Source organism: Dipodomys spectabilis, unplaced genomic scaffold (genome assembly GCF_019054845.1).
Source record: "Dipodomys spectabilis isolate Male_0828 unplaced genomic scaffold, ASM1905484v1 ptg000108l, whole genome shotgun sequence".
In the NCBI taxonomy this organism is placed as follows: domain Eukaryota; kingdom Metazoa; phylum Chordata; class Mammalia; order Rodentia; family Heteromyidae; genus Dipodomys; species Dipodomys spectabilis.
Genome location: NW_024870785.1, coordinates 14381168 through 14394140, shown reverse-complemented (window position 1 = coordinate 14394140; position 12973 = coordinate 14381168). Strand labels below are relative to the sequence as shown.

General features: G+C 38.5%; 1 protein-coding gene across 1 annotated transcript in view; it reads left to right on the top strand.

The window, feature by feature from the left end:
* The window catches only part of Adam10 (ADAM metallopeptidase domain 10), an 88483-nt gene that overhangs the window by 55513 nt on the left and 19997 nt on the right, over positions 1-12973 (top strand). The window contains exons 6-7 of the mRNA XM_042687536.1: positions 7709-7858; positions 8251-8343. Coding sequence (XP_042543470.1) covers positions 7709-7858; positions 8251-8343 — 243 coding nt within the window. The remainder of the gene's footprint in view (positions 1-7708; positions 7859-8250; positions 8344-12973) is intronic.

Below are 12973 nucleotides of genomic sequence, written 5' to 3'. Positions count from 1 at the left end.
AGTTATATATCTGGTCCAGGAGCCACAGGGCTGTACACTCCAAATAAAACCCTTCTTGGCTTCCCTGGATTTCTTCTGGCTTTAGGATCTTGTTGCAGAGATGTGGCTTAATTACTTTCTTCAGCATAGTCTTCACTGGTCCATGGGTCAAGTTCTTTTCTAGTTTTATTCATTTATTCTGTTTTCCCCCATTCCTCCTCCATAGGCAACCCATCAAATATATTTGGTGAAGATAAAATATACACAGTGTTTATATGCGTTGTATTTTGTTATTATTATAAAGTGTTTTTCCTCCAGTGTTTAGGGCTAGAACCTCACACATGCTAGGCCATCATTCAGTGGTATCCTGAGAGACACCTGAGCCCTATATGCATTGCTGCAAAACTGTATTTTGCTGCAGTTCCCCTCCCTCTCTGCACCCCCCCCCCCCACACACACACCTCAGTTGTGGGACTTGAACTCAGCCTGGGTACTGTTCCTGAGCTTGTGCACTCAACGCTGGTGCTCTACTACTTTGAGCCATAGTGCCACTTCTGGTGTTCAGTTGGTTAATTGGAGATAAGAGTCTCATGGATTTTCCTGCTCAGGTTGGCTTTAAACTGTGATCCTCAGATCTTAGCCTCCTGAGTAGCTAGCGAGGATTACAGTTGTGAGCTATTAGCACCCAGCTTGCTGCAATTATTTCATGTGTAATGTTAGCACAGAGATGAACGAAGTGACTAGAGAATAAAATAGAATGCTCAGGAATGGATCCATTATAGATTTTAAACTTTGTTATTTGATAGAGATGTGATCTTCAATTAGTAGGAAAATATGTGGACCTCTGAATTGATGGAGACAGAGAATGACATTCATCCACTTGGAGAAAGGTGAAGTTGAAAATCTACCTTATGTCATATTAAAAAAAAAACTCCAGATGAGTTTAATTATTAAATGTCTAAAATGAAAACTTGGAAACTAGAAGAGTACAGATTTATCTTTCCGGCTATGATAAAATAGCTGGTATCTAATTAAGCTTTCTTCAGTACTGCTTCTAGGAAACTGAATAAAATAATGCATATCAACAGTTATATCCTAACATTGGATACCAGGCAGTGCCGGACTGAGATCTCTAGTAACTTAGCTGACTATCAAGCTGTGAATTATGTGAAGAAACCTACTGGGAAATTCATGAAATGAAAAACTATAAAGATCTCAATCCATGAGAGGAACAGGACTAGTTTAGCCCTAAAGGTTGCCTCAGACCCACCTGTTAATTAAGCAGACAGACATATCTCAAAAGAAGTCAAGGTTACTCTCAAATAAATTTTTGCCTGTCAGAAAATGCTCTAGTAATTTTTAAAGGAAGACAGTAAATCTATATAGTCAACAATGTATCACTCAAATTCTCCAGCATTTAAAAGACATTACTAGATGATAAGAAACTGAACAGTCTAATTATAAACAAAAGAAAAACCATCCAGATAGGAACAGAAAATATGGGCATTAGCAGACAAAGACCTTAAAACAACCATTATTAATATGTTCAAAGAATTAAAGTTGTTATTAACACAGAGAGGAGAGGGTAGAAATGATAATCAAGGGGAACTTTAGAACTCAAAAGCGCATTACCTGAAGTGAAAAAAAAATTATTATTTTTTGTCGGTTGTGGGGCCTGAACTCTGGGTCTGGGCACTGTCCCTCAGCTCTTCAGCTCAAGGCTAGCACTCTACCACTTGAGCCACAGAGCCACTTCCACTTTTTTCTGCCTATGTGGTGCTGAGGAATCAAATACAGGATCTCAAGCATGTGAAGCAAGCACTCTACCACTGAGCCAACTTCCCAGCCCTGAAGTGAAAATTGTAATGGAGGTTTAACAGCCAATTAATCACTGTAGCAGTCAACACAGACAAACTCAATTAAAGGACATTAAAAGAATAGACAATATCCACATGTAAGTTCAGAAAGAAAATAATTGAAACATGAGAGAGTCAAGATGACAGAAATAAAAATTAAGGTGTATATAGAAGAGGAAGAAGAAAAACAATATTTTGGCTAGAGGAAGTTTACTGCAGTTGAAAATTATTTGATTTCTAAGAGGGCAGCCCCAACAAAGAGATAAACATGAAAGCTGTCTCAATTCTGTATTTCAATGTACGGAAATCCACCATGGATCTAGAAGAATACTTTTTTCTTGGTTTCTTTCTACGCTAGTATAGGGTATATAGTGAATGGTGATTAGGATGATTGAGAACTTTGGGAGTTGTGAAAAGTGAAGTGGGAACCTGTTGTCATGGTGGACATCTTTTTTTTTTTTTCGGTGTTGTGGAGGTGGAAGCAGGATTGTTATTTGAGCTGCCATCCTGGACTATGTACCCTGATCCTGTTGCAAAAAGCCAAAACTAACATCCTCCTTTGTACTTCAGATTATCTCTAGATGACTTATGATACCTAGTGCAATGTAAAAGCTATTTCAATCATTTTTCTGCTGTCTTGTGGAAAGGATGATGGAAAGAAAAAAGTCTTTACAGGCCAGGCGCTCATGCCTGTAATCCTAGCTACTCAAAAGACTGAGATCTGAGTCTTATCTCCAGTTAACCACCAGAAAACTGGAAGTGGCACTGTGGCTCAAGTAGTAGAACACTCACCTTCTGCTGAAGAGCTAAGGGACGGCACCCAGGCCCAGAGTTCAAGCCCCATGACCAAAAACAAAAAAAAAAGTCTTTACATGTTCAATACATACTCAGTTTGCTCTTTAAATGTTCATACTGAGTTATGGTTGAATCTGCTAATGTAGAACCCATACACATGGAGGAGTGACTGTGTGTTGTCTGGTATTCAGTTAAAAATAATGAGTGTGCAAACACGCAACAAAGAAAACAACTTAAAAGTATCTGGCTGGGTGTGGTGGCTCCTGCCTGTAATTTTAAAAGCTACATGGGAAGCAGGATTGCAAGGGTTTTTTGTTTTGTTGTTGTTGTTGTTTGTTTTTGTCAGTCATGGGGCTTACTGTCCCCCCAGAAGTTCAGGAAGCCTATGTAGGAGGACTGTGGTCTAGGCTGGCCTGGACATAAATAAGAGACTGTATCTGAAAGATAACAAAAGGGCGGAAGGTTTGACTCAAGTGGTAAAGCCACCAGTCTGGCAAAAGTGTGGTCTTGAATTCTAAATCTCAGAATAAAGATAAAATGGATAATGAGATTATCAGACAGACTCAAGTATATTGAAGTATAGAAAGACAAACTATAATTTCAACAGAAAATTTAAAATGTGTAAAAGAAAGGGATGGTATTTTGGAATTGAAAATATAACGACATAATTTAAGAACTCTGGATCTGGTAGTATGTCATAAGAAAATAGTATAAATTGCTAAGAAAGAAAGGATAGGAAATATAGAAAAGGACAGGAGGCACATAGAATGGTAAGAAGGTCTAAACATATGATCGAGTTATTGAATGAATGGGGAGAGCAGTATCAGGGCTTGAACCGAGAGTCTCTTGCTTGCTCATGGCTGACAATCTACTGTTGGTGGGCTTTTTATAGTTATTTTGGAGATGGAATCTAACAGTCTTTTCTGCCCAGTCTGGCTTTGAACCACGGTCCTGGGGATCTCAGCCTCTTGAGTAACCAGGGTTATGAGGCAAAAGCCTTATAACCACCTTATGCTTGGGAACTTAGCACAGTGACCAGGGGTAGCTAGGTGATGTGACCGTGTCTCTAGAGAAGGGTTCAAGCTGGTATTAGACATAAATACACTCAAGACAAAGAAAATGGTGTGCTCCTTTCTTTTTTTTTCTCTAGGTCTAACATGTATAATTCTTGTCTGTCCCCTCCTCCCCCACCCAAAAGGGCAATAAGTGCAGAGTCAAATAGTGACAATTAATTGCTGACAATTTAAAATATGTAAGAAGGGACATCAACAGATTATTAAGCCCAGGGTAGGAAAAATGCAAAATCACTGCTGTTATACATTCTCAGAAAAGTTTGAAATCTAAAGATGCAGTCTTAAGAGCAACCAGTGGAAGTAAATCTGATCACTTTCAAAGAAGCAACAGTTAAAAATGCAAGGTTATGCCTCACTGAGAGCAGTTGAAGCCTGAAGGCAGTGGATTATGGTGAACCTGAGTGCCTGATATCCTAGAGTGCTGTAATCAATGCAAATAGATCAATAAAATGAAGATATTCTAAGTGAAGGAGTAACCAGCAGAACACACTCAATGTCTTTTTTTCCAGTGAAAAGATGATAAGTTCAGGTTTTAGCTTGTAGATGCAGAGTTGAGCAGAGAATAATACAGTGGGTAATCTTAAGTGAATGTTGACTGTACATGAAAAAGTATTAATAAAGATTTATGGAGCCGGGCACCGGTGGCTCACGCCTGTAATCCTAGCTACTCACGAGGCTGAAATCTGAGGATCATGGTTCAAAGCTAGCCCGGGCAGGAAAGTCCATGAAACTCTTACCTCCAATAAACCACCAGAAAACCGGAAGTGGTACTGTAGCTCAAAGTGGTAGAGCGCTAGCATTGAGTTGAAGAGCTGAGGAACAATGCTCAGGCCCAGAGTTCAAGCCTCATGACCGACAAAAATAAAAAGATTTTTGGGGTTGTGTAACTCATACATTGTATCTGTAAATATAGAGGAAATAAGCTGGGAGGGAGGACACTAATTCATGTGTTCTGATGTTTTCCCCATTTTCTGTGAACAGATAAAGGTGCTGATTTATATTTACTTCCTTTTTTTGGGGGGGGGGGGTCCGGTTGTGGGGCCTGAACTCTGGGCCTGGGCGCTGTCCCTCAGCTCTTCAGCTCAAGGCTAGCACTCTACCACTTGATCCACAGCGCCACTTCCAGCTTTTTTCTTTTTGCTTATGTGGTGCTGAGGAATCAAACCCAGGGCCTCAGGCATGCAAGGCAAGCGCTCTACCACTGAGCCACCTTCCCAGCCCAATGATTTATATTAACTTCTGGTGTGAACGATTATATTATTATCTCTAGATTAACTTCTAAAACAGTAAAAATATATAACTAAAAAGCTAAAAGAAACCTGCCATAGTGTAATGCCAGCTACTCTGTAGGTTGAGGTGGTAGAAAGGTTATGTGAGTCCCAATTTGAGATCAATTTGGGCAACTAAGGAATCCCTCCGCCCCAAAGAAAAGCTAATAAGCAATATGTAATCCAAAAGAAGGCAAGAAAGGAGAGAAAGAACAATGTAGGACCAACAAGACAAATTGAAAATAAATAATGAAATTGTGACTTAAACCCAAAGATATCAGTAATTCATTAATGAGAATTAGATTTATGTACTGAGGAAAAAATTACCAGATTAGATTTAACCAAATACGGCATAATTTTTTTACAAGCATCTAAAAAGAATGAAAGTAAAAGGGGGCAAGATATCAAATTTGAGGATGGCAAATTTGTATCTTATTAACATGAAAATAGACTTTAGGCAAACATGCTTACTAAAATAAGCATTTTGTAACAACAGAAGATTCAGTTCCTCACAATGTTATAACAGTTTAAAGTTTTCTATCAAGGGGCTGGGAAGTTGGCTCAGTGGTAGAGCGCTTGCCTTGCGTGTCAGAGGCCCTGGGTTCGATTCCTCAGCACCACATAAGCAAAAATAAAAAAATAAAAAATAAAAAAAAAAAAGTTTTCTATCAATACTGGACAAAAATAAAAGGAACAGTAGATGACAACCTATTTTTAGTCATTGAGAAATTAGTCAGACAAAAAGTAAAACCCAATAAAGATATGGACAGTCTGAACCACTTGATGAATAAGCTGAAGAAGTCTTCACATTGAAGGTTGATTTTAAAACTATTTAAAACTTTAAAAACTTTTCCTTAGAAAATATTTTCATATTAGACCAGAGATTTTCCCCCAGAAGTAGAAAATCTTGCCTATATAAAACACAATAATAACTCCAGTTAATATACAGTTCTTCTGATAGGAAATAACCATTGTTAATGTGAACTGTATAACACAAATATATACTGCTTCTCTGTATTTAAGTCATTTATGAACTCTACAGACTGGGACCTGGAAAGCCATCCAAATGACCAAAATAGAATTAAAGGCATGCTCATGGGTCAGTTTCCCCAAATCTTATACCCTTTAGGACTTCAGTAACTAGTTTTCAGTGGTACTGTTTCTCATCTATATTTTTTAAAGTAAATTTTATTATATGTACTTAAATGTATGATATTATAACATATGTGTAGATCATAAAATGGTTACTGTAGCAAAGCAGATTAACATACTCATTATGTCAACAGTTACCCCCTTTACGTGGAGTGATATAATATTTTAACTTTGTGTTCACAGGGAATTGACAAGGGAGAAGGAAGGTATAAAATGTGAGTGTAAATCTGGAGTGTGGCTTAAAATTTAATTCAGGTTCTGTATGATTGTGTTATCAAAATCTCCTTTAAATGATGCTTTTAGAAATTGACAAATGTGTCCCAAGTATTTAATTCAACAGTAGTAACAGTACTTCCTAAATGTCTACTATTTCCTGCTAAATCTGTTAGGTGATAACAATATAGTGAGAGACAAGTACAGAGATAGCTTGTTTCTCCAATTTATTTTTATTTTTATTTTTTTTGAATCAGTCATGGGCCTGAATTCTGGTCCTGGGCACTGTCCCTCAGCTCTTTAGCTCAAGGCTAGCACTCTACCCACTTGAGCCACAGTACTGCTTGTGGCTTTTTTCTGCTTATGTGGTGCTGAGGAATTGAACCTAGGGCCTCATGCATGCAAGGCAAGCATTCTATCACTGAGCCACCTTCCCAGCCCCTTGTTTCTCCAATTTTTAATCTAATCATTAAGTGGTGGCGGTGAATTGGGGACTGATGACAGAAATAAATGTAAAATTGTGCCATGTTAGGGAACACAGTCCTGGGAAGTGGTGTAGTGGATGAACTGACCTCTCAGTCTGAAGGAAGACATTAACTAGACAGGAATGGTAACTTAAAGCATGTGAGAGAGTGCCCCCACGCAGATAGGCTGTGTAGAAGGGAAACGGAAGCAGACTTAGCCATATCATGGAGAGTCAGAAGTGAGTCATGTAGCAGGGTTTCCTTATAGAGTCACGTGGAATGAGAAGAAGCTAGATAGGTACTGATTTGGTGGTACATATAAGAAATTGTAGGGCTTTATCCTAGAGCAATTGGAATTACTGAGATGTATGATGTAGATGGGTCAGATACTCATTTTCATTTTGGACAAATTGCAGTATGGAGTATACTGGATATAGATTGATTAAGTCAATCCTACTGAAATACTGTAGATAAGAGATGGTAGCTTGGGCTAGAAAGGTATAACTGGAGAAAAAGGCTAGACTCCTTAGGTGTTTAGAAGATTTATTTAATAGGATTGGATAGTAGATTGGGTATTAGATGTTAACTAAAATACCAACAGGATGTGGTGATATACACTTGTAATCCCAGCACTTGAGGCTGAAGCAGGCAGGCAGGATTGTGAGTTCTAGGCCAGCCTGGACTACATTCTCTGTCTCAAAACCCAAGGGCTGGATGCCAGCACGCTTTGCCTTTATCCCAATCTCTAATGGTCTCAGTTCTACTATAAGGAACTTTTAATAGCTTTGGAAACACTTATGGTATTGGGTAATAACATATCATATGAAATTGCCTAATATATGTACTCAGAACTATAAAATAAGGATATTAAAGCATACTAATTGTAGAAATGACTCTTTGATGTATAGACACCTCAAGAAGAACATGCTGCTAATGGTCCAGAGCTCCTGAGGAAAAAACGTACAACTTTAGCTGAGAGGAACACGTGTCAGCTTTATATTCAGACTGATCATCTCTTCTTTAAGTATTATGGAACACGAGAAGCTGTGATTGCTCAGGTATTTACTACTGTACCCAATTTAGAAGTTCTTATATTGTTTCTATTATATCTATATTTTCCTTTGAGCTAAAGTTAATGCATATCTCTTGGAAGAAAAGAATGTTTTCATTTATGATGTGGCCAAATAATGTAAGCCAAGTGCAGAGACAAGGGAAAGACCAGTTAGGATGGATATTCTGCTTGCCTTCAAAATACGTGTTGAGAAAGGGATTTTGTAAAGGAGCCTAAAGTTATTGAAACTAAGCTTTGCAGTTTTGTTTTTTTGGGGTGACTTCACACATGCTAGACATGTATTAAGCTCATTTGTGAAAACATTAGTTTAACTATGCTCTTTTTCCTATTTCAACACTACCTCTAAAATGTTATTCTCTCTCTTTTTTTAATTGATAGATATCCAGTCATGTTAAGGCGATTGATACAATTTATCAGACCACAGACTTCTCTGGGATTCGGAACATCAGTTTCATGGTGAAACGCATAAGAGTAAGAAACTTCAGTAGTTTAAAAACATTTAATCTGGGGAAAGCGAAGGAAGGGGGTGACATTGTCCAAGAAGAATTTTACTCATTACCTGATTTACAAGATTATAACCCCTCTGTATAACTCCTTCACAGTAACAGTAAAATTACATTTAAAAAGCAACAACAAGACATTTAAGAAGTGAAACTATAAGGATGATGCTTACAAAAAGAAAAGTGCTGCCAAGGGCCAGAGTTCAAGCCCCACAACCGACATAAATAATGGGCTGGGAAGGTGGCTCAGTGGTAGAGCACTTGCCTTGCATGAATGAGGCCCTGGGTTCGATTCCTCAGCACCACATAAACAAAAAGAAAAAAACCGGAAGTGGCGCTGTGGCTCAAGTGGTAGAGCGCTAGCCTTGAGCTGAAGAGCTGAGGGACAGCGCCCAGGCCCAGAGTTCAGGCCCCACGACCGGACTCCCCCCCCCCCCCCCCCCCCCGCAAAAAAAAAAGTGCTGGATTTTAAATGTGTGCCTTGAACAATTTAGTTGCAAATGTATCTACTGCTGATTTTATTTAGAGTGTATCTGTTGTTCTGTATGTCTTTACTTCTGGCACACACACACACACACACACACACACACACACACGTGCACACACACAGGAGATACACATTTCTGATTTAAGACTTAAATCTGCAGGGTCTTAATCTGGACTTCTATAGCAGAGGAAAGCACTGCTGCTTTCTGTTGGCTATATACCAGCTTTCTGTCTGGCTAACCTACCACTAAGGAGGCTTACCCTGGCCCCTGTAGCTGCTTGATGCAGTATGTGTTGTTAGTTCCTCCCCAGTTGCTTAAGCTTTGCTTGTGCAGCACAGTCCAGTGCATGTCCCAGGGTGTGCCAGTGGGGAGGGAAATGAAACTAGGTTTCAGTGAAACTAAAACTTACGAGAATCTTGAGAATTCACAGCTCTCAAGTTTCACAAAGTCTTTCAGGAAAGAAAGCCACATCTTTCTAAATTAATTTGACCATAGAACCTTTTTTTTTTTTTTTTTTTTTTTTGATATTGACATAGCTTGAAATTCCAAAAATCTGCAAAAACAACCAAAACAAAACACCCCCAAAACTCTATTGGGCCAGAGCTAATGGGCCACTGGTTACTGTTATAAATGAGAAATAAGTAAATATTAAAATTGCACTGAGAAAGTGGCACTGTGGCTGAAGAGGTAGAGCACTTGCCTTGAGCCAAAGAGTCCAGGGACAGTGCCCAAGCCCAGAGTTCAAGCCCCATGACTGACCCCCCCCCCCCAAATATATAAAATTACACTGTAAAATTGGGCCTATTTCAAAAAGTTTTAGAAAAAAAATCTACATATCTATATCGTTATAGATTCTATCTGTCTGTCTGTGTGTCTCTTTAACAGTATGAATTTGAGAGCAAGGAAAGGGATGACGTTGTCCAAAAAGAAATATACTCATTACCTGCCTTATGTAACTATAACCCTTCTGTACATCACCTTTATATATATTTTTAGAAGCAATAGTTTAATAAGCCACAGTATTTATAGTTTAATGAAATCATACCATTTATAGGGTAGTCAAATGGTTGCAAGATAAAAATCTGTCATAAAAGCTAGTAAAAGATGCATTTTAGGGTCTGGGAAGGTGGCTCAGTGGTAGAATGATTGTCTTACATGCATGAGGCCCTGAGTTCGATTCCTCAGCACCATTTATACAGAAAAGGCCTGAAGTGGCTCTGTGGCTTAAGTAGTAGAGCACTAGCCTTGAGTTGAAGAGCTGAGGGACAGCGCCCAGGACCAGAGTTTAGGCTCCTTGACTGACCAAAAAAAAAAAAAAAAAAAAGATGCATTTTACCTGGGTGCCAGTGGCTCACAACTATAATCCTAGCTACTAGGAGGCTGAGATCTGAGGATCGTAGTTCAAAGCCAGCCCATGAGATTCTTATCTCCAGTTAACCACCAGAAAAGTGGAATTGGCTCTGTGGCTCAAGTGGTGGAGTGGTAGCCTTGAGCTGAAGATCTGAGGGACAGCACCCAGGCCCAGAGTTCAAGATCCATGACCGCAAAACACAACAACAACAAAAAAACAAGATACCATTTTAATACTGATACAATGGTAGCAGTAGCAGCTTTGCATATGTTTATATGATTTCTTTTTTTGGGACCGGTCATGGGGCCTGAACTCTGGGCCTGGGGGCTGTCCCTCAGCTCTTCAGCTCAAGGCTAGCGCTCTATCACTTGAGCCACAGCGCCACTTACGGCTTTTTTCTTTTTTTTTTACTTATGTGGTGCTAAGGAATCGAACCCAGGGCCTCATGCATGCAAGGCAAGCGCTCTACCACTGAGCCACCTTCCCAGCCCCCTGTTTATATGATTTCTATAGTTTTGTTTTGTTTTGAGATAGGGTTTTACTAAGTTTCTTGAGTTAATCTCACACTCAAAATCCTCCTGACTCTTGTCTTCCAAGTAGCTGAAACTACAGGTTAATGCCTCTCAGCCTGACCAGAACCTTCATTCCACCACGAATTGTCAAAGCATTTAGATCACACCAATACAACAACATACACTATAAACACTGTAAGAGCCAACAAAACATTCTTTTGTTACAAATACTTAACGTTTTTTTTTTTTTTTGTTAATGATCATTTCCTTTATTTTTACATACAAAATAGCCAGCAGGTTTAAAAAAAAACTCTTACTGGAAGCAGATATGTCTGTTTAATTTTGTTTCATTTTCATCCAGAAATGTGTTGTAAACATAAACTGGCTGCCTCTTAGGTGCTAACTGTTGTCTCCAGGTCTGTTGCTCTCCAGTCTAACTTCCTACCAACACTATTTGTGTCGCAAAGCAATATTTTTCTATGAAAACACAGGCATTTCTGGGAAATTGCTAAGTTATCTTTCTGTCTTAAGCTCACTGAAGTATATGTCAAGGATATCATTTATGTAGCTGCTTCCTGTCAAACTAGAAAGTTCAATGATGATCTGAAATCCTCCTGGCTCATCTTGGATAAGGAGTTGCTATTTTTATTCTCAGAGCTGCAGAGAATATTAACTTCAAAGCTAATCCTGGGATTGAAAGCATACATCACCTTTATAATGACAATTAAAAAAAACAAAATATCTGAATTTGTAAACAAAGTTTTAGTGCATGTATAGTATAAGAAACATAGCTGAAGGTATTATAGTTAAGTCTTAAGTTGGACTGGCTTTGGTGAAATATGGTTTGTAGATTTACCTTATGAGGGCTTCCATATTTGTCTGTCTTCGTGTGTTCTGAAATGAGTAGACCCTTAAAAGAGCAAGTACAAGTGCTAAGTAGTTAAGTGTTGCCATATAGTGGACAAAATGTATAAAAAAATAGAGAACACCTGAACCAATTTTGATGAAACATTTTTGCAAAAAGCTTTGCATTATGAAGAAATTCTTGAATATGAATAAATAATGTGACAGCTGGTTGTTTTCAGACCTTAATTGAGATGAAAACTTTAAATCTCATCTGTTGAAGATTATGACTTGTTAAATAATTTAAAATTTGTATTCTACCAGTATTATTTAAATATTAATCAGTCATTTTTAATATAGGTAGCTAAAATTTAAGTATAGTTGTTAGTTACAGCCAATGTTCCTGAAGAATCAGAAAATGCCCCTCTCCTCCCCTCCTCTCCCCTCTCATCTCTTCTTGCCCCTCTCTCCTTTCCTCCCTGCCCCTTATACCCCCTTCCCCTCCTTGTTCTCTTTACATGAAATGACTATCTCTAAATGTTTTTGCTTAATTAATTGTTAATGGATAAGCCAGATTTTCTGAATTCTGTCCCAAGGCAGATGCATTCAGCTGTGTTCTTACCTTCTTTCTATGCCTTCAAATTTTACTAGAGGGCAAAGTTCATATAAACAGCCTGTAGTTTTCATTAAATCATCAACCATATCATCCCTTAACTACCAGCATTTTTCACATAGACTGAGGTTTGTCTTCTAGAAAAACATTTTCTTTCATAGGTATCCTTTAAAGTCTATCAAGTCTTATGTGTAATTCACTGACTTACCTGGGGAAGGTCAGACTTTCTGAGACGGACTGGGACAGGCGGGGTGGGTAGAAGGAAGGAGACATTAATAAATGAAAGCTTTGTTCAGTGGAAGTTTGGCATTAGAGTAGATTATTCTTCATATCATGAAGGAAGAACTGGCACAAGGAGAGTGATAGCTAAATATCCAATGAAGGGATCTGCAATAACTTCATAAAAGATGTGAGTTGAAAGTAGAAAGAACTCAAAAGTCTTGCCCACATCTGGGGAAGATAAATTAACTCATTCCTCTGACACTAGGAAGAGAGAACCAGGAAAGCGACTTATCTGCTGAACTGACAGTCTTGGTATAGATTTATACTAATTAGCTAAAATATAGGGTTTTATATATTTTTTTGTTTGATTTTGTTTTATGCCAGTCCTGGGGTTTGAGCTCAGAGCCTGGGTGCTGTCCATGGACTTTTTCTGCCTGCCTGGCTTTGAACTGTGATCCTTAGATCTCAGCCTCCTCAGTAACTAGGATTACAGATGTAAGCCACAGATACATAGCATATATATAGCACCATCTGTAGGAGGTCATCACTAACAGAGACTTGCACAAATGACT